Genomic DNA, 26,111 nt, shown 5'->3' on the forward strand with positions numbered 1-26,111 from the left:
TCCAAACAGAATAAATCCAAATAGGCCTTCCCCAAGGCACATACTAATCAGTCTGTCAAATGTTGAAGAGAAGCAGAAAATCCTGAAAGTGGCAACAGAAAAGCAATCTACTACATACAAGGGAAATCAAATAAGACTGAATTCAGACTACTCAACTAGCATCCTGGAGGCGAGGAGGCAGTGGTATAATATATTCAAGATTCTGAAAGAGAAAGACTTTCAGTCAAGAATTCTGCACCCAGCCAAACTGTCCTCCAAAGTTGAGGGAGAGATTAAAGTTTTCACAGACAAAGAAGTCCTGAAAGAATCTGTCAACAAGAAACTAGACCTGTAAGAAATACCAAAAGGAGTTCTGCCAGCTGAAAAAAAAAAAGACAGGAGAGAAAGGTCTGGAGGAGGGCACAGAACTGAAGAGTACTACTAAGGATAATTTAAATAATACAAAGAGAAAGAGGGAAAAGAATATATAGATCTGACAAATAAATAAAAAAGATAAAATGGTGGAATTAAGAAACACTTTTTCAGTAATAACTTTGAATGTTAAGGGACTAAATTTACCAGTTAAAAGATGGCAGAATGGAATAAGAAACATAATCTAGCTATATGCTGCTTACAAGAGACTCATCTTAGACACAAGGAAACAAACAGACTGAAAGTGAAAGGATGGAAAAAGATTTTCCATGCATGTTGTAATCAAAACACAGTTGGAGTAGCTATACTAATATTGGACAAAACAGACTTTAAATGTAAGGCATCATAAGAGACAAAGAAGGCTGCTACAAAAAGGAATGATGTCATGAGACATGCAACGATGTGAATGAACATGTGGGGCATTTGGTGAGACAAAATAAGCCAGAAACAAAAAAACAAAAATGGTATGGTCACCTTTAGAAAATGCTTATAAGAAAATAGGGGCCTAGATTGTAAGCTTTTTAGAGCAGACACATTAAGTCTGGAGTGGTGATTAATATTTCTGGATTTTGAGAGGCTGTTTTATATATATAACCTGATATTTAGAGATAAGAACAAAGCCGAACAGGTTGGGGTTGAAGTAATTCAGAGCATAGGGGTAAAGAATACAGTGTCTATACTTTAGAATCACACATACTCTTTGAGACCAATGGAAGAAAGGCTTATTTGATCTGGAACTGAAATTTTCTGTTGTGCATAATCTAATTCAGCCTATTTGTATAGCTCATTTGAACAAGTGAAAACACAGGAAGCCCAGAATAAGAAAGAGGTCTGTGCTGGTTTGAAAGGATGTATGGACCCTAGAAAAGCCATGTTTTAATAAAAATCCCATTTCATAATGGCAGCATAATCCCTATTCAATACCGTCTGTAATTAGATAATCTCCCTGGAGATGTGATTTAATCAAGAGTGGTTGTTAAAATGGATTAGGTGACAACATGTCTCCACCCATTTGGGTGGGTCTTGATTATTTTCTAGAGTCCTATGAAAGAGGAAACATTTTGGAGAATGGGAGATTCAGAGAGAGCAGAGCAGAACGACATAGCCACGAGAAGCAGAGTCCACCAGCCAGTGACCTTTAGAGATGAAGAAGGAAAATGCCTCCTGGGGAGTTTCACGAAACAGGAAGCCAACAGAAGAAGCTAGCAGATGATGCTGTGTTTGCCATGTGCCCTTCCAGATGAGAGAGGAGCCCTGACCATGTTCACTATGTGCCTTTTCAGATGAGAGAGAAACTCTGAACTTCATCGGCCTTCTTGAACCAAGGTAGCTTTCCATTGATGCCTTAGATTGGACATCTCTCAGCCTTAGAACTGTTAACTAGTAACTTATTACATTACCCTTTTTAAAAGCCATTCTGCTTCTGGTATATTGCATTTCGGCAGATAGAAAACTAGAATAAGGTCCTTTAATCCTATACAGATTATCATAAGGCCTAGAAACATCCTAGAAGCAGATAATCAAAAAGTACTGTCAAAGTCCCCAGAGGGAGGGGAGAAAGAATATGGAACTATTAAACTTTACCATCAGGGAATCCCTTGATACTGTGTCATACTTTAGGGATACCCAAATCAACAGGCCATGCCCTCAATCATGAGGCTTACTCTTGTGAAACTTATGTAGGTAGTGGAGAAGCTTAGGCTACCCATAGGGATGTATAAGAGTTACTTCTGGAGGACCTCTGTTGTTGCTCAGATGTGGCCTCAGTCTCTCTAAGCCCAACTCTGCAAGTGAAATTATTGTCCTTCCTCCTACGTGGGACATGATATCCAGTGGTGAAAGTCTCCTTGACAACATGAGAGAGGACTACCAGGGATGAATGCAGACCTGGCACCATGGGATCAACAATTCCATCCTGACCAAAAGGGGGAAAAGAAGTATAATTAATAAAGTATCAAGGGCAGAGAGTTCAAATAGAGTAGAGAGGTTACTCTGGAGGTTGCCCTTATGCAAGCTTCAGGTAGACCTTGATACCTATCATAACCTGCCAACCCCCAGCCAGGATAATACCAGCCAATCCTAAATAATACCTAGGTATATAATACCTAGGGCAATATATAAGATTCCACAAAGGCTCCAGGCACTACAGTAACTTTCCAGAAACCTATAACCTCTAGATGGGTCCCTGGTCCAGATAAATCCTGAAACCTAGCCCAGAGCATCAGATAGTTCCATCTCCCTAGCCCACATTAGTGACAGATCCTTTCAATATCAAATATTTAGAATTGCCATAGCTCAAACAACCCCAAAGAGAGTACGAAAAGACCAAGGGTGATGGTGGAATTATACATGAATATGAATGCTGAATCATTAAACTGATATCTTAGTTTCCAGTATTTTAGAGCTGCTAGAAGCAAAAAACTAAAATTGTGAAACTGTAACCCATGTCAAAGTCTGAAATATGTTCTACAACTAATTGTGGCACAGTGCTCTGAAATTTATAGCTTTTTTGTATATATGTTATTGTTCACCAAAAAAAGAAGGAAAAAAAAAAGGTCGACTGTAATGATAAAAAAGCACTTAAGCCCTCTAGCCTCCTATATCCTGGAGTAGCTAGAAGGAAAAATATGAAAGGATTGTATAGTAGCCCATGAGAAATTCTGGGATCTATTCTGTTACCACTTTTGAAGAAGAGTGATTTGAAAACTATTTCTTTTTTATTTCTTTGCTTTGTATATATGTTAGACTATACAATAAAAAGTTTAAAAAAAAAGTTAGAATAGGCATAGCCCAAATACCCCTACAGAGTGTGAGAAAGATCAGAGGTGATGGTGCAGTTATACAGAGAAAGCTGGGTTTAACAAATGAGTGCTGAATCATTTTACTGATATTTCTTTTAGCTTCTAGTACTTTTGAGCAATTAGAAATAAAAACCTAATATTGAGGAATTGTAACTCATACCAAACTGTGAAATCTGTTCTACAACTATTTGTTGTAATGTACTTTGAAATGTATTGCTTTTAGATACACAGGTTATTTAAAGAGAAGGAGTATAACAGAGAAGATAAGATTTAACAAATGAATATGACTGCTGAATCAATATATTGACATTTCTGTTGGTCTCCAGTGTTTTGGAGGTGCTAGAAGGAAAAATCTGAAATTGCCGAACAGTAACCCATACCAAATTGTGAAATCTGTTCCATAACTACTTGTTAAATGTACGTTGAAATTCATTTCTTTTTTGTCCATATTTCACAATAAAAAATGTTTAAAAAAATGGTTAAAATGGCAATATGTGATGTATGTTACCACAACAAAAAGAAAGTGCTTGCCTCTGAAGGCAGGTGGAATGGGGCTGTTTTTATTTTCCTTATAAGCCATTTATCATTTTTTTTTTTTTGCTTTTAATTCATAGTCCATGCGACACTTTGATTTAAAAAATTAAATACACAGGTCCAAGGACCTGGTCGAAAGAAATGTGCCCATTAATTTGCTTCCAGTCACAAAGAGGACAGCTATAATCAGCTGACCCCCTCTGGTACCTGGAAGACTAATGCAGGGCATATTAGGAAATAATTTAGAGCTTTCCATACCTGCATTACCAAGAAGTCCATCCTTTTGTTGCGGTAGAGAGCAGTTTGGGTTTCTTTTAAATAATTTGCATTTGAACTGCTAAATCAAATCTACTCACCTAAATGCTAAGGTTTACCTAGCAAGTGCATGAAGCAAAAGAGAGGCTAATAGGGCTAGGAAACCTCTATTTATTTCCAGTAGGGAAGGCAAATATCCCAGAGAGCAGCCTGCCAAACCTAATACATATTCACAGTCAGTGAGTGGTAGCTGGTCCTAATCTAAAGGGTAGAAGGCACTGGTTGGGACTTCAGCCTACTCTCTTGGCTACTCTTAAATACTGATGTTACTGGGTTTGATCCAAAGGTGGCTACCCATCTCCTAGTTACTCAAGGCTCACTATAAACTTCTTTTGATACAATGAGACTCTCTTCTGACATCTCACAGGTCCAGGTAAACTAAAGTGACATGACAGAAACCTACCCCAGAAAGAAGCATAAGCAGCTTTTCATATATCCAAAATGATGAAAAAGAGCTGGGAAACAAGAGGTCAAGCAGAGCCTGTGGGACTGCAATGATGATGATCAAAGTGAATCTACAAGGAGACAAAGGCTCTTTCCTTTTGAAAAGAATAAATACAGATTGGAAGAATAAAAGACATTCCAAGCAAGTTACAGAACAGTGACCTTGGAGTGATAAAAAGAAGATAAAAATATATCTTCCAGTGACTCTATAATTATTTCAAAATTTTAGAAAACTATCTCTTACCTGAAGCCAACACAATTTCCCATGACGACACACATTAGCTCCTTCTGCTGCCACACTCAGAACACTCTGCTTCTTGATGTGGAGCATCTGGTAAGAAAAGGAGAAAATGTCCAGAGAATAAATGTTGGAACTATAACATCATGAATGGCACAAATAAAATAGGCAGTGTTCTAGTTTGCTAGGTGCCAGAATGCAACACACCAGAGATGGATTGGCTTTTAATAAAAGAGGATTTATTTAGTTAATGTATAGCTCTTCAGAGGAAAGGTGGCTAACTTTCAACTGAGGCTCTTTCTTAACATGGGAAGGCACAGGGTGATTTCTGCTGGCCTTCTCTCCAGGTGTTTGGGTTCCAACAACTTTCCCAGGGGTGACTTCTTTCAGCATTTCCAAAGGCCCTGGCTGAGCTGCGAGTGCTGAGATGAGGTATGCTGAGCTGCTTGGACTGTGCTACGTTGAGCTCTCTCTTAATTTAAGCACCAGCAATTAAATTAAACATCATTCATTGCAGCAGGCATGCCTCCTAGCCTACTGCAGATGTAATCAGCAACAGATGAGGTTCACATGCCATTGTCTCATGTCCACAGCAATAGAATTATGCACCTTCACCTAGCCAAGTTGACACCTGAATCTAACTATCACAGGCAGCAAAAAACAAGGCAGATCATAGTTTTTCAGTTCTAAAATCCAAGAGTCGATTCACATACAGGCATAAATCACCACTGAACATTTCTGATCTCTTTTTAGTTTTAGTAAAAGTATTCCACAACTGGAAAACAACTCACCTATACTCTGCATGCAAATGAGAGTTGAAAACTCAAGATACTTTGGTTATCAATGAGGCTACTGAAAAGAATTCTAGTCTCTATGACCATATTCCTCATGCAAAGGCAGCGCTTTAATACAGGACACTCTCATACCTGAAAAGAGCACACCTGGTGGCTGAGTCTCATAGTTACTACTGTTCAGAATGATAGAAATAAGGAATTAACAGGTTCCTTAAAGACTTAGATTCAATAAATTACTCAAAACTGAAATAGTAGTATTCCAGGAAAACACTCTTGCCCTTTGATCAACTATAATCTTATCTCCCCAAAATTATATAATTCTATAATCCTTAATCCACAATCTATCAAAATATCAACCTTGCACATACAGGTAGGTAAATTACTCAAGCATAGAAGGGCACGGTAACTTATGCTAGGCACGATATCTTTCTTTAGAGAGGATAAAGTGTCCTACATTCTGAGCAACTCTCATCAATGATGAGAAAAGGGGACTGTGTTAGTTGGATTCAGTTGTCAACTTGGCCAGGTGAGCATACCTAGTTTTGTTGCTGCGGATTTAAGCCAATAGTACGTGAACCTCATCTGTTGCTAATTACATCTGCAGTCAGCTAGGAGGCATGTCTGCTGCAATGAGTGACATTTGACTTAATTGGCTGGTGCTTAAATGAGAGAATGCAACGTAGCACAGCCTAAGCAGCTCGGCATTCCTCATCTCAACTCAGCCCAGGCCTTTGGAGATGCAGAAAGAAGTCACCCCGGGGCAAGTTGTTGGAACCCAGGGGCCTGGAGAGAAGACCAGCAGAGACCATCCCGTGCCTTCCACGTAAGAAAGAACCTCAATGGAAAGTTAGCTGCCTTTCCTCTGAAGAACTAACAAAATAAATTCCCTTTTATTAAAAGCCAATCTGTCTCTGGTGTGTTGCATTCCGGCAGCTAGCAAACTAGAACAGGGACTTGAATTTCAGTTCCATCCTCAATCAATAATAAGAAGCTGAGAATTGAAAACAAAAGGTATATCTCACTATTGATTAAGAACTTCCAACTACTTCAAATTTCTAAAGCAAAAATTCTTACCCTATTTCTATCATATACCCTTTTAAAAATCTGTTAATATATAAAGAACTATTACAATTCAATAATAAAAAGACAAATTACCCAACTTAAAAATGGGAAAAGGATCTGAATAGACACTTCTCCAAAGAAGATACATTAACGACCAAAAAGCACATGAAAAGATGCTCAACATGATCAGCCATCAGAGAAATGCAAATCGAAACCACAATTGTATAACCAGTCGGGTAACTATAACCAAAAAGGCAGATATTAACAAGCATTGTTGACGATGTAGCAAAATTGGATCCATTATTATACACTACTGATAGCAATGGAAGAGGTGTAAAACATTCTGTAAGTTCCTCAAATGGTTAAACATAGAGTTCCCATAGGACCCAGCAATTCTACTCTAGGTACATACCCACTAGAAATGAAAACATATGTCCACCTAAAAACTTGTACACAATTATTCCTAGCAGCATTGTTCATAATAGCCAAAAAAGGGGGAAACAAAGCATTATTCATAATAGCCAAAAAAGGGGGAAACAACTCAAATGTCTAACTGATGAATGGATAAATAAAATGCTGTATATCCATATAATGGAATATTTAGCCATGAAAAGGAATGGAGTATTGATACATGCTATAACATGGCTGTACCCTGAAAACGTAAAACTAAGTGAAAAAAGCCAGACACAAAAGAACAAATATTGCATGATTCCATATATAGGAAATGTTTAGAATAGATAAATACATACAGACAAAAAGTAGATAAGTGGTTGTCTAGGGCTAGGGTGGCGGAACTGAAGACTGGGGTGTGATGACTACGGGGTGTGGAGCTTCTTTTGAGGGGGTAATAAAAATGTTCTAAAATTGTGTAATGGATGCACAACTCTTTGAATATATTAAAAGCCAATGAACCGTAAACTTTAAATGGGTAAATCGAATGGTATGCAAATTACATCTCAATAAAGCTCTTTTTAAAAAAGACTCTAGGGTGACATCATCAATATGATGTAAGACAGCTACTGAACATCTCTCCCCAGAGATTCAGCAAAATAAAAATACTATTCTTACTCATTCAGAACTCTAGAAGAAGGTAAAGACTGAAGAAGGGTCCCACAAATGCTGAATCAAAGACAGAAAAATATCAGGTAGGAAACTTCCATCCCTGACCAGCCAATCCTCTTCCCTCCCTCTCACTCAGTCCCACACAGCTTTGAAAGTGCCCAGAGGCACCTCCTACTGTGGACACAGCACTGAGAGAGCTCACCACCTATATCTAAACACAGAAACCCAAGTCCACATGGACCCATGACAGACTCAAGCTGCTGGGAAGGGCAAAATACAAAAGCGTAGCAAATAAGAGCTTCCAAATGGAGGATTAGGGAGGGAATTACAAAATCTTCCCCCAAAGCAGCAACTGGGCAGGCAGAAACTGTCTCAATCAACTGTTTGGTGAACCAGGGGAAGGGGGAGGACATTTTGCAGCCCAGGTCACTGAGGGATGAAGAATCTGAGAAAATTGACAGAGACTGTAATTCCAGCTGGAGATCCTGGTGCCCATCCTCTACCCTCTAGGGAAAAAGCAGGAGGGTGGCCTGATTCTTGCCTGGGGAATGAGTGCAGACTGGGGTGACTGTGGGGGTCCTCCACTGTAAGTAAAGAGGGGGACAAAGCCCACATTGAGCCAGATTTTGGCTGGTGTAGTGAGGGCACAGGAACCCCACGGTTTCAACTATGCCTCATGAGACTCTGTGGGGCTCCAGGAGGTAAACGGTTTCTGAGGATGGTTAACTAACCAAAGAGCACCATTTGCTGAGCAGGCCGGAAAATGCAGGGGGAAACTGCAGGGCTTTTCTGAGTCTATCCAGAACCTATCCAACTCCCACTGGAGCTGGTCTACACCCCATGCATGGGTACTTGGTCCTGCTTTGGCTAAGAAATACTGATAACCCAACTGTCAAAGCAGTACACTAATACAAGCCAAGCAACAACTAAAGCCAGGACAAGAGAGAGAAGTCAACATTCAAAATAGACCCAGTAAAATAATCAGATAACTGCAAAAAATCACACAGCACACTAAAACTCAAGAAGAAATGGCTCAAAGGAACCAATTAAAAAGTCAGAGGAGACACAAAATCTAAAATAACTAATCATAGAAGTTAAAACAAATCTTCTGAATCAAGAAAACTGAAGGAAAATGTGTTAAAGAGATAAAGGATATTAAGAAGACACTAGAAGAGAATAAAGAAGAATTTGAAAGAATACCTAGAAAAATAAAGACATAATGGAAATAAAAGACACTGTAGATGAAATTTAAAATACACTGGAGACACAACAGCAGATTTGAAGAGGCAGAAGAACCACTGAGCTAGAAGACAGAGAAACCGAATTCAAACTGACAAAAAAAACAAATGGAGAAAATTTAGCAGGGTCTCGGGAAAATAACTGACAACACTAAGCACTCAAATATACGCATCATGGGTGTTCCAGAAGGAGAACAGAAGAGAAAGGGGTCAGGAAGAATATTGGAAGAAATAATAGTGGAAATTTATAAAAGACATAAATATACAAATTCAAAAAGCCCAAGATACTCCAAATAGAATAAATCTGAATAGACTCACTCTAAAACACATACTTATCAGGTTGTCAAATGCTAAAGGAAAGGAGAAAATTCTGAAATCAGCAAGAGAAAAGCAATTCACCACAAACAAGGGACAGCATATAAACTAAATGCTGGTTTCTCATCAGACACCATGGAGGCAAAAAAGCATTGGTACGATATATTTAAGACACTGAAAGAGAAAATTGCCAGTCAAGAATTCTCTATTCAGCAAAGCTGTCCTTCAAAAATGAGGGAGAGTTTAAAATATTCACAGATAAACAGAAGCTGAGAGAGTCTGTGAATAAGAAATCAGCCCTATAAGAACTAACAAAGGGGGTTCTACAGGCTGAAAAGAAGAGGAGGGGAGGGAGAGAGAGAGAGATGGAGTGGGGTACAGAATTGTATTAGTAAGGGCAATTAAAAGGATAAAAAGAGAAAATTAAAAAAAAAGATCTAATAAATAAAAATCAAAAAATAAGACAGAAGTAAGAACTGCCTTTACAGTAATAACTTTGACTGTTAAATGGATTAAACTCCCCAAGCAAAAGACACAGATTGGCAGAATGGATTAAAAAACAGGATCCATCTATATTATGTTCACAAGAGACTCATTTTAGATCCAAAGACACAAATAGGTTGAAAGCGAAAGGATGGAAAAAGATATTCCATATAAGCAGTAAACAAAAAACAAACAACAAAAAAGTTGGGGTAGCTATACTAATATCAGACAAAATAAACTTTAAATGCAAAAACGTTATGAGATAAAGAAAGAACTATATATTAATAAAAGGGACAGTTCACCAAGAAGAAATAATCATGAATATTTATGCTCCTAAGCGAAGTGGGCCAAAGTACATGAGGTAAACACTGGCAAAACTGAAAGGAGTGATAGACAACTCTACCACAATAGTGGGAGACTTCAACACAACACTCTCTCCAATAAACAGAACATTTGAACAGAGGATCAATAAAGAAACAGAGAAACTAAATAGTATGATAAATGAACTAGACTTAACAGACATGTATAGGACATTGCACCCCCAAACAAAAGCTGGATATACATTCTTTTCAAGTGCTCACGGAACATTCTCCAGGATAGACTATATGTTGGGACACAAAACAGAACTTAGTACATTTTAAAGATTGAAATTATATAAAGTATTTTCTCTGATCATAATGAAATAAAGCGAGAAACAATAATAAATGGAGAACTGGAAAATACACAAAAATATGGAGGTGAAACAGCACACTCTCAAACAATCAGTGAGTGAAAGGAAAAAAATGCAAGAGAAATCAGTAAATATCTTGAGACAAGAACACAATGCATCAAAACTTATGGGATGCTGTGAAGGCAGTGCTGAGAGGGAAATTTATAGCCCTAAACACCTACATTAAAAAGGAAGAAGGAGATAAAACCAACAGCCCAGTTGAACAACTGAAGAAAGTGGAGAAATAATGGAAAACTAATCCTAAAGCAAGCAGAAGGAAAAAATAACAAATATTAGAGCAGAAATTAATGAACTGGAGAATAAAAAACTGTAGAGAAAATCAATAAAACCAAAAGTTGGTTTTTTGAGAAGATCAACAAAATCGACAAACCCTTAGTGAGACTAACAAAGACAAAAACAGAGAAGCTGCAAATAAATAAAATCAGAAATGAGGTGGGGGAGGGCATTACCATGGGCCCCAAAGAAATAAGAAAGGTCATAAGAGGTTACTATGAACAATTATCTGCCAACAAACTAGACAATTTAGATGAAATGGACAACTTCCTAGAAAAACATGAACAAACAACACTGACTTGAGAAGAAATAGAAAACCTCAACAAACCAAACACAGGTAAAGAGATTTGAATCTCATCAAAAACTTAACACCAACAAAAAAAAGCCAAGGACCAGATGGGTTCACAGGTGAATTTTACCATGCATTCCAAGAAGAACTAATACCATTCTTATTCAAATCCTTCCAAAAAAATTGAAAAAGAGGGAACACTACCTAGGTCATCCTGTGAAGCCAACAACACCCTACTACCAAAGCCAGATAAAAATAATAAAAGAGGGCGAGCCACGGTGGCTCAGCAGGCAAGCATGCTTGCCTGCCATGCCAGAGGACCCGGGTTCGATTCCCGGTGCCTGCCCATGTACAAATAAAAACAAATAAAAAATTAAAAAAAAAATACTAAAAGAAAAGAAAACTTCAGACCAATCTCCCTACTGAATATAGATGAAAAAATTCTCAAGAAAATACTTGCAAATCGAATTCAACAGATTAAAATAATTATACACCATGAACAAGTGGGTTTCATATCAGGTATGCAAGTATGGTTCAACACAAGAAAACCAAATAATGTAATACATTACATCAACAAATCAAAAGGGAAGAAACACATGATCATTTTGATTGATGCAGAAAAGGCATTTGACAAAACTCAGCATACTTTCATGATAAAAACATTACAAAAGGTAAGAATCAAAGCAAACTTCTTCAACATGATAAAGGGCATAGGTGAAAACCCACAAGTAACATCATACTCAAAGGTGAGAGACTGAAAGCTTTCCTTCTAAGACTGGGAACAAGACAAGGATGCCCACTGCCACCATTGCTATTCAACACTGTGCTGGAAGTTCCAGCTAGAGCAATCAGGCAAAAAAAAAAAAGAAATAAAAGGCATCCAAACTGGAAAGGAAGGAGTAAAACTGCCATTATTTGGAGAAGACATGATCCTATATTTTGCAATCCTGAAAACAACAATAAAGCCACTTAAGCTAACAAACAAGTTCAGCAAAGTGGCAGCTTACAAGAACATGCAAAAATCAATGGTTTTCTTTAGTAATGAGCTATCCCAGGAGGTAATCAAGAAAAAAATCCATTTACAATAGCAATTAAAAGAATCTAATATCTAGGAATAAACTTAACCAAGGATGTAAACAACTTACATATATAACATTGCTAAAAAAAAATCGAAGAAGACATAAATAAATGGAAAGACATTCTGTCTTCCAGATTGGAAGGCTAAATGTCATTAAGATGTCAATTCAATCCAAATTGATGTACAGAGTCAATGCAAAACCAATCAAAATTTCAATTGGCTACTTTGCAGAAATGGAAAAGCCAATTATCAATTTTATTTAGAAGGGTAAGGGGTCTTGAATAGCAAAAAATATCTTGAAAAAGAAGAATGAAGTGGGAGGTATCACGTTTCTTGATGTTAAAGCATGTTATAAAGCCACAGTGGTCAAAACATGGTACTGACATAAAGAAAGACATACTGATCAATGGAACCGAATTGAGAGTTCAGAGATAGACCTTCAGGTCTATGGTCTATTTTTTTCTCCATTTTAATCACTAAAAAACATATATTTTTATTGAGATATCTTCAAACACATTCATTCTATCCAAAGTATATAATCAGTGGCTCATAATTTCATCACATAGTTGTGGATTCATTACCCTGATCATTTTTAGAACATTTGTATCACTCCAGAAAAAGAAAAAAGAAAAACTCATACATTCCATACCCTTTACCCCTCCCTCTCATTGCCCACTAGTATTTCAATCTACCCGATGTTTTTCCTGATATCCTTCACATAGTATTTATTTATTTATTGTCCTTTTATACTCATCTGTCCATAGCCTGGATAAAAGGGAGCATACGACACGGATTTCACAATCATACAGTCATATTGTAAAATCTATATAGTTATACAATCATCTTCAAGAATCAAGGCTACTGGAATACAGTTCAATAGTTTCAGGTACTTCCCTCTAGCCACTCCAATACACCATAAACTAAGAAGAGATATCTGTGTAATGCATAAGAATAGAATAACCTTCAAGACAACCTTTCAACTCTCACTGAAATCTCTCGGCCACTGAAATTATATTTTGTCTCATTTCTCTCTTCCCCCTTTTGTTCAAGAAGGCTTTCTCAATCTCATGATGCTGGTCCCAGCTCTTCCCCTGGAGTTCTGTCCCATGTCGCCAGGGAGATTTACACCTCTGGGAGTCATGCACACGTAGTGGGGGAGGGCAGTGAGTTCATCTGCAGAGTTGGCTTAGAGAGAGAGGCCATACCTAAACAACAAAGAAATTCTCTGGGGGTGACTCTTAGGCATAATTATAAATAGGTTTAGCTTCTCCTTTGCAGTTTCATAGGGCCAAACATCGAGATTGAGGGCTCAGCCTATTGAATTGGTAGTCTCCCCTGCTTGTGAGAATATAAGGAATTCCCCAGATGGGGAGATTTAATATTTCCTTCTTTCTCCCCAGTCCCACAGGGGACTTTGCAAATATTTTTTTATTCTCTGCCCAAATTACTTTGGGATGTATCAGGGCAGTATACTAATCTGTACATACCAACAAGATCTCCTGCTTTATTCAAGGTTCCACATAATGATGATGTTCAAATAAACTGACCATACACGTTAAATTAGATAATGCAGTACCCAAAATATAATTTTGCACCAAATAAACATCTCTTCCTTTGGTCTCACACAGAAGTTGAAGTTTTAAAATATGGATCATATCATCCTTTGCCCTGTATTCTGATTTACCTTTGTCCTATCCAGCTCAGCTTTATGCATATCTCTAGAAGAAGTCTGATCATTTTTTCAACTTTTTTTTTAACAGTTGCTGATTGGAGTAATGTTACTCTCATAGCTTCAGAGTTCTAACTCTGAGTCTTAGGTGTCACATAATTACCCAAGGTTTCGTGGAACATATGGTCAATTAATTTTTTTTTTTTTTTTTTTTTTTTAGAGAGGGAGGAAAGGAAGGAAAGACAGAGAAGGAAGGAAGGATGGAAGGAAGGAAGGGAGGAAGAAAGGGAAACATTTTTAAACATTTTCTTGTTTTATTATATTTTGTTTGTTTGTTTGTTTTTTACATGGGCTGGGGCCGGGAATCGAACCGGGGTCCTCCGGCACGGCAGGCAAGCACTCTTGCCCGCTGAGCCACCGCGGCCCGCCAGGTCAATTAATTTTTGATAAGACTCTGAAGCTACTCAACCAGGACTGAACAGTCTCTTCCATAAATGGTATTTGAAGAACTGGCTATCCATCATCAAAAGAATGAAAGAGTACCCCTATCTCATACTCTAAACAAAAATTAACTCGAAATGGATCAAAGGCCTAAATATAAGACCAGTACCATAAAACTAGAAGAAAAGATAGGGAAACATCTTTAAAATTTAGTGATAGGTGGTAGTTTCTTAGACTTTACATCCAAAGTACAAGCAATGAAAGAAAAAATAGATAAATGGGACTTCCTCAAAATCAAATACTTCAGTGCTTCAAAGGACTTTGTCAAAAAGGTGAAAAGGCAGCTGACTCAATGGGAGAAAATAGTTGGAAACCACATCTAATAAGGGTTTGATATCCAGGAGATCAAAGAAATCCTAAAACTCAATGATAAAAAGATGAACCACCCAATTTTAAAAGAGGCAAAAGACTTGAATAGACATTTTTCTAAAGAGGAAATACAGATGGCTAAAAAACACATGAAAAGATGCTCCGCTTCATGAGCTATGAGACAAATGCAAATCAAAACCATAATGAGATATCATCTCACATCTAACAGAATGGCTGCTGTTAAACAAACAGGAAACTATTAGTGATGGAGAGGATGTGGAGAAATAGGAACATTTGTTCATCACTGGTGGGAATGTAAAATGGTATAGCCACTATGGAAGACAGTTTGGCAGTTCCTCAGGAAGCTAAGTATAGAGTTGCCTTATGACCAGGAAATCCTGCTATTCCAGATATACCCAGAAAATCTGAAAGCAGGGACATGAACAGACACTTGCACATCATGTTCATAGGGGAATTATTCACAATTGCCAAAAGAGGAAAAAACCCAAGTGTCCATTGTTAGATGAAAGGATAAACAAAATATGAAATATACCTACAATGGAATATTATTCAGCAGCAAGGAAAAATGAAGTTCTGAAGCATATAAAAACATGGATGAACCTTGAGGGCATTATTTTAAGTGAAATAAGTCAGACACAAAAGGACAACTATTGCATGAGCTCACGAATATGAACTACTATGTAAACTTATAGACATAAAATGTAGAATATAGGTTACCAGGATATAAGAATGAGGCTAAAGAATGGGGAACAGTTCATATGAAACTTAATCCCACAAAGGTAGGTCAAGCCCACATAAAATTAGGCCTAAGAGTCACCTCCAAGAGAACCTCTTTTGTTGCTCAGATGTGGCCTCTCTCTCCGGCCAACACAACAAGCAAACTCACCACCCTCCCCCTGTCTGTGTGGTACATGACTCCCAGGGGTGTGGACATTCCTGGCAACATGGGACAGAAATCCTAGAATGAGCTGAGACTCAGCATCAAGGGATTGAGAAAACCTTCTTGACCAAAAGGGGGAAGAGGGAAATGAGACAAAGTGTCAATGGCTGAGAGATTCCAAACAGAGTTGAGAGGTTATTCTGGAGGTTATTTTTATGCATTAAGTAGATATTACTTTGTTATTCAAGATGTAATGGAGAGGCTGGAGGGAACTGCCTGAAAATGTAGAGCTGTGTTCCAGTAGCCATGTTTCTTGAAGATGATTGTATAATGATATAGCTTTCACAATGTGACTGTGTGATTGTGAGAACCTTGTGCCTGATGCTCCTTTTATCTACTTTGTCAACAGACGAGTGGAATATATGGAATAAAAATAAATAATAGGGGGAACAAATGTTAAAATAAATTTAGTTTGAAATGCTAGTGATCAATGAAAGGGAGGGGTAAGGGGTATGGTATGTATAAATATTTTTTCTGTTTTCGTTTTATTTCTTTTTCTGAATAGATGCAAATGTTCCAAGAAATGATCATGATGATGCATATGCAACTATACAGTGTGATATTGTAAATTACTGATTATATATGTAGAACGGAATGATCAAAATAGGAATGTTTGTGTTTGGTGTTTTTTTTGGTATTTAAAAATATAAAATAAAATAATTCAAGAAAAAAAGAATGGGGAGCAGTTGATCAAAATGTGCAGAATATGTAATGAGGAAATGGACAGAGGTGATGATAGCATGTTATTGTGAGAATAATTAACAGTGCTGAATGATGTGTAAATGTGGTGGAAAGGGGAAGTTTAGAGTCATATATGTCACCAGAAAGAAAAGTTGGAGGTTAAAACACGGGAATGTAGAACACAGTGAATTTTGTGGTAGACGATGCCTGTGATTAATTGCACAAATATAAAAAATTTTTTCATGAATCAGAACAAATGTACAAAACTATGGCAAGGAGGTATTAATAGAGGGTTATTTAGGGAAAAATGTACCTATTGGAAACTATGGACTCTAATTAACAGTAATATTTTAGTACTCTTTCATCAACAGTAACAAATGTAACACACCAATACTATGGCTCAAAAATAAAGGGGCAAGGGATATGGGAGAATTTGGTTTTTGTAATTTTTATTTTTTTTCTGGGAAAATGAAAATGTTCTAAAATTAATATTGGGGATGTATGCATAACTATGTGAGCCAGTATCATCATACTCTGGATGGGCTGTATGGTATGTGAATATATCTCAGTAAAATAGCATTAAAAAATAATCTAATAAAAAAGAGAGAGAGGGAAAAAGAAGAATCTTTCGAATGAAAGTTAAGGCCCCCTCTCTCTAGAATAAAGTATCTATGTACACACAAGTATAAGCTTGCATCCAAACAGGAAGTTCAATAATTCTCATGAAATCCATAATGAACCCTTTCCTAGGCAGAATAATAGTCACTGCCACTTCTAAAGTAATAGAAGAATTGCTTAAAGTATCCAGAGTTGTGCTTTTAAAATGCAAGTCAAATACTTTCTGATTCAGCTGAAAAATTACCAATAGCTTTTCCATTTCAATCAAGTCAATTTCAAAATCCTTACAATGTCTAGAAAGCCTACATCTACTTCCTGCTTCCTTTCATCTCCTGGGTCTCTTCTTCAATGTGGTTCTGCCACATAGATTTCCTTACTGTTTCTCCACCCTAGTCAAGTGCACCATAGGACCTTTGCAACTTGCTTATTCCAACCTTCCTTAATTTCTTCATCTCTGCCACGTACAGATCTCTGGTCCAAAGTCATCTCCTCAGAGGTGACTCACCATCTCTCTATTCACCTTTCATGCTTAATTTTTTCATAGCTCCTTTCCTCAGCCTACATACAATTATTTGTTTATTGTCTGGCATTAGAATATGAACTCGAGGGTAGGAACTTTGTCTTGGTGAGTGTTTTCCCTCTGAGCAACAGTGCCTGATACATAGCAGGCACTCAAATATTAGTTCAATTAGTTAATATTAGTTCAAAAATCTTAAAATAAGAGAGAAAATTTTAAGACACAGGCATGATACTGACATAAAGATAACACTGGGAATGACTAAGGGAAATAAATACTTACTGCAGCACCAAACTTCTGCTGGAACTGATCGATGACTGTATATGTCACTTCCTCTTCTTCTGTAGGGAGAAGAATGGCATTAGATATACTTATCTTTCTTGGCAATAGAGTAGCCTTCCTGCTAATTTTGGCCACACTCATAAACACCTACACTATTGCAACTCAAATGTCTAATACTATCTGATTTTCACGTGCGTCAGTACATCATACAATGAACTCAATATCCTCTTTGCTAACTGAGAATAAACAAAAGCCCCATCAATGATCATGTTATAACATAAGCTATTCAGTCCTTTTCTATGATAATCCAGTAATGTTTCCCCCCTCACAGGTTTATGCCCTAGATATTTCAAGATTTGTACTTCTTTTTTTAGTTAAAATTTTAACTTTTTTTGTGAAATATATTATTGTGAAATATTATTGTGAAATATAACATATTTTAAAAAAGAAATAAATTTCAAAGTACACTTTAACAAGTAGTTATAGAACAGGTTTTAAGGTTTGACATGGGTTATAATTGTACAATTTCAGGTTTTTCCTTCTAGCTCCTCCAAGACACTGGAGGCTTACAGAATATCAATATAATGATTTCAGCAATCACATTCATTTGTTTAATCTTACGCTTTCTGTTGTAATTCCTCCTCCTAATACCCCTAAAGACTGGGATGTTTCTCCCAATCTTTAGGGGTATTAGGGCTATGCCCATTCTAACTTTTTCATGTTGAAAAGGGGTGTTGACAATTAAAAGGATAAGGGGATGGAACTAGTCAATGTTCTTGGAGAGGCTGGCCCCTCTGGGTTTCAGTACTTACTCGGCCTACATTTTAGGTTTCAGGCAAGTAAACTTTAGTAAAATCTCAGATAGAGCCCTGGTGTTCTTTAGGGTTAACATGAATAATGTTGGCTGGGGTTTGACAAACCATGACAATTAGCAATATCCAGCTGAAACTGGTGTAGAAGAGTCTCCAAAATAGCCTCTTGATTCTATTTGAAGTCTCTTAGCTACTGATACCTTATTTTGTTATATTTCTTTTTGCCCTTTTGGTCATGAAGGCATTGACAAGACATGCACTTTTTTTTCTCCTCGTTTGATTTTTTTTCAAGACATTTAATTTTTTTCTTCATTTATTTATTAAACATACGAACATACAAACACAAACATTCTTATCATATGATCATTCCATTCTACATATACAATCAGTAACTCACAATATATCACATAACTGTATCCTTCATCATCATGATCATTTATTATAACATTTGCATCAATTCAGAAAAAGAAATAAAAAGAAAACAGAAAAAAATTCATATATACCATACCCCTTACCTCTCCCTTTCATTGATCACTACCATTTCAATCTACTAAATTTTAACATTTGTTCCTCCTATTATTTATTTTTAATCCATATGTTTTACTCATCTGTCAATAAGGTAGATAAAAGGAGCATCAGACACAAGGTTTTCACAATCACGCAAGGACGTGTACTTTTTTTTTAAACCTTCTTTTATTGCTTAACTTTTTTTTTCTTTTTTTTTTATTAATTAACGGAAAAAAAGAAATTAACCCAACATTTAGAAATCATACCATTCTACATATGCAATCAGTAATTCTTAACATCATCACATAGATGCATGATCATCGTTTCTTAGTACATTTGCATCGGTTTAGAAGAACTAGCAACGCAACAGAAAAAGATATAGAATGTTAATATAGAGAAAAAAATAAAAGTAATAATAGTAAAAAAACAAACAAACAAACAAAAAAACCTATAGCTCAGATGCAGCTTCATTCAGTGTTTTAACATGATTACTTTACAATTAGATATTATTGTGCTGTCCATTTTTGAGTTTTTGTATCTAGTCCTGTTGCACAGTCTGTATCCCTTCAGCTCCAATTACCCATTATCTTACCCTGTTTCTAACTCCTGCTGGACTCTGTTACCAATGATATATTCCAAGTTTATTCTCGAATGTCGATTCACATCACTGGGACCATACAGTATTTGTCTTTTAGTTTTGGCTAGACTCACACAGCATAATGTTCTCTAGGTCCATCCATGTTATTACATGCTTCATAAGTTTATCCTGTCTTAAAGTTGCATAATATTCCATTATATGTATATACCACAGTTTGTTTAGCCACTCGTCTGTTGATGGACATTTTGGCTGTTTCCATCTCTTTGCAATTGTAAATAACGCTGCTATAAACATTGGTGTGCAAATGTCCGTTTGAGTTTTTGCCCTTAATTCCTTTGAGTAGATTCCCAGCAATGGTATTGCTGGGTCGTATGGCAATTCTATATTCAGCTTTTTGAGGAACCGCCAAACTGCCTTCCACAGTGGTTGCACCATTTGACATTCCCACCAACAGTGGATAAGTGTGCCTCTTTCACCGCATCCTCTCCAGCACTTGTCATTTTCTGTCTTGTTGATAATGGCCATTCTGGTGAGTGTGAGATGATATCTCATTGTGGTTTTGATTTGCATTTCTCTAACGGCCAGGGACATTGAGCATCTCTTCATGTGCCTTTTGGCCATTTGTATTTCCTCTTCTGAGAGGTGTCTGTTCAAGTCTTTTTCCCATTTTGTAATTGGGTTGGCTGTCTTTCTGTTGTTGAGTTGAACAATCTCTTTATAAATTCTGGATACTAGACCTTTATCTGATATGTCATTTCCAATTATTGTCTCCCATTGTGAAGGCTGTCTTTCTACTTTCTTGATGAAGTTCTTTGATGCACAAAAGTGTTTAATTTTGAGGAGTTCCCATTTATTTATTTCCTTCTTCAGTGCTCTTGCTTTAGGTTTAAGGTCCATAAAACCGCCTCCAATTGTAAGATTCATAAGATATCTCCTTACATTTTCCTCTAACTGTTTTATGGTCTTAGACCTAATGTTTAGATCTTTGATCCACTTTGAGTTAACTTTTGTATAGGGTGTGAGATACGGGTCCTCTTTCATTCTTTTGCATATGGATATCCAGTTCTCTAGGCACCATTTATTGAAGAGACTGTTCTGTCCCAGGTGAGTTGGCTTGACTGCCTTATCAAAGATCAAATGTCCATAGATGAGAGGGTCTATATCTGAGCACTCTATTCGATTCCATTGGTCGATATATCTATCTTTATGCCAATACCATGCTGTTTTGACCACTGTGGCTTCATAATATGCCTTAAAGTCAGGCAGCGCAAGACCTCCAGCTTCGTTTTTTTCCCTCAAGATGTTTTTAGCAATTCGGGGCACCCTGCCCTTCCAGATAAATTTGCTTATTGGTTTTTCTATTTCTGAAAAATAAGTTGTTGGGATTTTGATTGGTATTGCATTGAATCTGTAAATCAATTTAGGTAGGATTGACATCTTAACTATATTTAGTCTTCCAATCCATGAACACGGTATGCCCTTCCATCTATTTAGGTCTTCTGTGATTTCTTTTAACAGTTTTTTGTAGTTTTCTTTATATATGTTTTTTGTCTCTTTAGTTAAATTTATTCCTAGGTATTTCATTCTTTTAGTTGCAATTGTAAATGGGATTCGTTTCTTGATTTCCCCCTCAGCTTGTTCATTACTAGTGTATAGAAATGCTACAGATTTTTGAATGTTGATCTTGTAACCTGCTACTTTGCTGTACTCATTTATTAGCTCTAGTAGTTTTGTTGTGGATTTTTCTGGGTTTTCAACGTATAGTATCATATCGTCTGCAAACAGTGATAGTTTTACTTCTTCCTTTCCAATTTTGATGCCTTGTATTTCTTTTTCTTGTCTAATTGCTCTGGCTAGAACCTCCAACACAATGTTGAATAATAGTGGTGATAGTGGACATCCTTGTCTTGTTCCTGATCTTAGGGGGAAAGTTTTCAATTTTTCCCCATTGAGGATGATATTAGCTGTGGGTTTTTCATATATTCCCTCTATCATTTTAAGGAAGTTCCCTTGTATTCCTATCTTTTGAAGTGTTTTCAACAGGAAAGGGTGTTGAATATTGTCAAATGCCTACTCTGCATCAAATGAGATGATCATGTGATTTTTCTGCTTTGATTTGTTGATATGGTGTATTACATTAATTGATTTTCTTATGTTGAACCATCCTTGCATACCTGGGATGAATCCTACTTGGTCATGATGTATAATTCTTTTAATGTGTTGTTGGATACGATTTGCTAGAATTTTATTGAGGATTTTTGCATTTATATTCATTAGAGAGATTGGCCTGTAGTTTTCTTTTTTTGTAATATCTTTGCCTGGTTTTGGTATGAGGGTGATGTTGGCTTCATAGAATGAATTAGGTAGTTTTCCTTCCACTTCGATTTTTTTGAAGAGTTTGAGGAGAGTTGGTACTAATTCTTTCTGGAATGTTTGATAGAATTCAGATGTGAAGCCGTCTGGTCCTGGACTTTTCTTTTTAGGAAGCTTTTGAATGACTAATTCAATTTCTTTACTTGTGATTGGTTTGTTGAGGTCATCTATTTCTTCTTGAGTCAAAGTTGGTTGTTCATGTCTTTCCAGGAACTCGTCCATTTCCTCTAAATTGTTGTATTTATTAGCGTAAAGTTGTTCATAGTATCCTCTTATTACCTCCTTTATTTCTGTGAGGTCAGTAGTTATGTCTCCTCTTCCATTTCTGATCTTATTTATTTGCATCCTCTCTCTTCTTCTTTTTGTTAATCTTGCTAAGGGCCCATCAATCTTATTGATTTTCTCATAGAACCAACTTCTGGTCTTATCGATTTTCTCTATTGTTTTCATGTTTTCAATTTCATTTATTTCTCCGCTAATCTTTGTTATTTCTTTCCTTTTGCTTGCTTTGGGGTTATTTGCTGTTTTTTCTCCAGTTCTTCCAAGTGGACAGTTAATTCCTGCATTTTTGCCTTTTCTTCTTTTCTGATATAGGCATTTAGGGCAATAAATTTCCCTCTTAGCACTGCCTTTGCTGCGTCCCATAAGTTTTGATATGTTGTGTTTTCATTTTCATTCGCCTCAAGGTATTTGCTAATTTCTCTTGCAATTTCTTCTTTGACCCACTCGTTGTTTAAGAGTGTGTTGTTGAGCCTCCATCTATTTGTGAATTTTCTGGCACTCGGCCCATTATTGATTTCCAACTTCATTCCTTTATGATTCCAGAAAGTGTTGTGTATGATTTCAATCTTTTTAAATTTGTTAAGACTTGCTTTGTGACCCAGCATATGGTCTATCTTTGAGAATGATCCATGAGCACTTGAGAAAAAGGTGTATCCTGCTGTTGTGGGATGTAATGTCCTATAAATGTCTGTTAAGTCCAGCTCATTTATAGTAATATTCAGATTCTCTGTTTCTTTATTGATCCTCTGTCTAGATGTTCTGTCCATTGATGAGAGTGGGGAATTGAAGTCTCCAACTATTATGGTATATGAGTCTATTTCCTTTTTCAGTGTTTGCAGTGTATTCCTCACGTATTTTGGGGCATTCTGGTTCCGTGCATAAATATTTATTTTTGTTATGTCTTCTTGTTTAATTGTTCCTTTTATTAGTATATAGTGTCCTTCTTTGTCTCTTTTAACTGTTTTACATTTGAAATCTAATTTGTTGGATATTAGTATAGCTACTCCTGCTCTTTTCTGGTTGTTATTTGCATGAAATATCTTTTCCCAACCTTTCACTTTCAACCTATGTTTATCTTTGGGTCTAAGATGTGTTTCCTGTAGACAGCATATAGAAGGATCCTGTTTTTTAATCCATTCTGCCAATCTATGTCTTTTGATTGGGGAATTCAGTTCATTAACATTTAGTGTTATTACTGTTTGGATATTTTCCTCTACCATTTTGCCTTTTGTATTATATATATCATATCTGATTTTCCTTCTTTCTACACTCTTCTCCATACCTCTCTCTTCTGTCTTTTTGATTCTGACTCTAGTGCTCCCTTTAGTATTTCTTGCAGAGCTGGTCTCTTGGTCACAAATTCTCTCAGTGACTTTTTGTCTGAGAATGTTTTAATTTCTCCCTCATTTTTGAAGGACAATTTTGCTGGATATAGGAGTCTTGGTTGGCAGTTTTTCTCTTTTAGTAATTTAAATATATCATCCCACTGTCTTCTAGCTTCCATGGTTTCTGCTGAGAAATCTACACATAGTCTTATTGGGTTTCCCTTGTATGTGATGGATTGTTTTTCTCTTGCTGCTTTTTAGATCCTCTCTTTCTCTTTGACCTCTGACATTCTAACTAGTAAGTGTCTTGGAGAACGCCTATTTGGGTCTATTCTCTTTGGGGTGCGCTGCACTTCTTGGATCTGTAATTTTAGGTCTTTCATAAAAGTTGGGAAATTTTCAGTGAAAATTTCTTCCATTAGTTTTTCTCCTCCTTTTCCCTTCTCTTCTCCTTCTGGGACACCCACAACATGTATATTTGTGCGCTTCATATTGTCCTTGAGTTCCCTGATACCCTGTTCAAATTTTTCCATTCTTTTCCCGATAGTTTCTGTTTCTTTTTGGAATTCAGATGTTCCATCCTCCAAATCACTAATTCTATCTTCTGTCTCTTTAAATCTATCATTGTAGGTATCCATTGTTTTTTCCATCTTTTCTACTTTGTCCTTCACTTCCATAAGTTCTGTGATTTGTTTTTTCAGTTTTTCTGTTTCTTCTTTTTGTTCAGCCCATGTCTTCTTCATGTCCTCCCTCAATTTATCGATTTCGTTTTTGAAGAGGTTTTCCATTTCTGTTCGTATATTCAGCATTAGTTGTCTCAGCTCCTGTATCTCATTTGAACTATTGGTTTGTTCCTTTGACTGGGCCATATTCTCAATCTTCTGAGCGTGGACCGTTATCTTCTGCTGGTGTCTGGGCATTTAGTCACTTTTCCCTGGGTGTCGGACCCAACAGATTATAAGATTTTTCTGTGAAATCTCTGGGTTCTGTTTTTCTTATCCTTCCCAGTAGGTGGCGCTCGTGGCACACGTTTGTCTCACGTGTTTGGAAGGGATCCCCCCGGTCACCGTTCTCTGCGGCCTGGGGATTTCCGATCCAATTCTCTCAGTTGTTCCGGGGGCCCGCGCGTGGTGGGGGCGTCAGCCGCTGCGGCTTGAGGGGACCCTGTGGCTCCTGTTATTAATGCCCCTATTGGTGTTTGGTTGGACCCAGTCCCTGCCACTGTCGGAAATTCCCTCCTCTCCCTGGAGGGGTGCTGGTCGCCGGCCGCCACGGCCTGGGGAACTTGCCACCGGACCAGGAAGCCGCCCGCGGGGGAGGGGCGCCGGTTGCCGGCCACCGTGGCTTGGGTAGCCCTCTGATCTGAGACTCATAGCCGGTCCAGGAAGCCGCCTGCAAAAGAGGGGCGCCAGCCACCGCGGCTTGGGAAACTTGCCTCTCCGAGACTCTCAGCCGGCCTGGGAAGGAGGGAGGGAGGTACTCCGGCCGCCAGCTGCCGCTGCTCGGGGAATCGCGAGCCGCTCGGGGATCTCACCGCAGCAGAGTCTCGTAGTCAGTCTAGCCAGTCCAGACTGGGGTACGTTGTGTGTCCATTCCCTGCCGTGGCCCCGGGAGCTGTTTTGCACTGTTTCTGTTCACCTAGTAGTTGCTCTGGAGGAGGAACTAAGACGCGCGTATCTTACTAAGCTGCCATCTTGGCCAGGACGTGCACTTTTTAAAAACATATTCATAATAAAAAATAGTAATAGTTTAAAATAAATTAAGCCTGGAGATGGGCCAAAAACTGCACTTTTGGAATTCTCTGGGTCCTGACAGTTAACAGTTTTTAAAATTATGTAGTTTTTTAAAAAAATAGAGGTATAATATAACATATAGTTCCTCCTCATCTCCCAACCTCTAAAACTTTGACGTACCACAGGACAGTCCTTGTACCTCTCTTTTCTATCCATTCATATTCTCTTGTTCTCATCCGGTCTTGAGGATTCATATGTTATCTAGAAGCTGAATTTTGGATTTTTATCTCTACCTCAAACCTCTCTTCTGATCTCCAGACTTATATTCAAACTTAAATTTGACTAAAATTGAACTCCTGATCACCTCCCTAAAACATTTTCTACTCATAGTTTTTCCATTTCAGTTTAATGGCAACTCCATACTTCAGCAGTTCAGACTAAAAGTCTTGATGTCATCCTTGATTCCTGTCTTTCTCCCATACCCCCATCTAATCTGTCAGAATATCCTGTTGGTTTCACCCTCAACATATATCCAGAATTCTACTATTTACCAACCTTACTGCCACCACCAGGGTCTAAGCTACCATACCCACTTGCTTTAAATTATTTCAATAGCCTCCTACCTGGTATCCCTGTCCCTACCTTTGCCATCCTTTCAGTATCTATACAGCATCCAAAGGGCTGATCTTGTTAAAACAGAAGTCAGATCATGTCACTCCTTTTCTCAAAACCCTCCAATGTGAAATTGACGTCTTTTTAAAAATATTATTTTTAATATTATAAAAATATGAAATATGCAGGGAAAAGTAGGACAAGAGATATGCAAGACTTATACGCTTGAGAACTACAAAACACTGCCAAGACTAATTAAAGATT

At 37.4% G+C, this 26,111-nt stretch overlaps 1 protein-coding gene across 10 annotated transcripts in view; it reads right to left on the reverse strand.

The window, feature by feature from the left end:
- EXD1 (exonuclease 3'-5' domain containing 1) overlaps window positions 1–26,111 on the reverse strand; it is a 149,525-nt gene that overhangs the window by 107,179 nt on the left and 16,235 nt on the right. For 9 of the 10 annotated variants that reach the window (XM_077127499.1, XM_077127496.1, XM_077127497.1 and 6 more), the window contains 2 exons: window positions 17,606–17,664; window positions 4,750–4,836 (listed from right to left, as the gene is read on the reverse strand). In XM_077127499.1, the coding sequence (XP_076983614.1) occupies window positions 4,750–4,836; window positions 17,606–17,664 (146 nt within the window). The remainder of the gene's footprint in view (window positions 1–4,749; window positions 4,837–17,605; window positions 17,665–26,111) is intronic. The other variant, XM_077127495.1, reaches the window with a different exon arrangement.

This window comes from Tamandua tetradactyla, chromosome 14 (genome assembly GCF_023851605.1).
Source record: "Tamandua tetradactyla isolate mTamTet1 chromosome 14, mTamTet1.pri, whole genome shotgun sequence".
In the NCBI taxonomy this organism is placed as follows: Eukaryota; Metazoa; Chordata; class Mammalia; order Pilosa; family Myrmecophagidae; genus Tamandua; species Tamandua tetradactyla.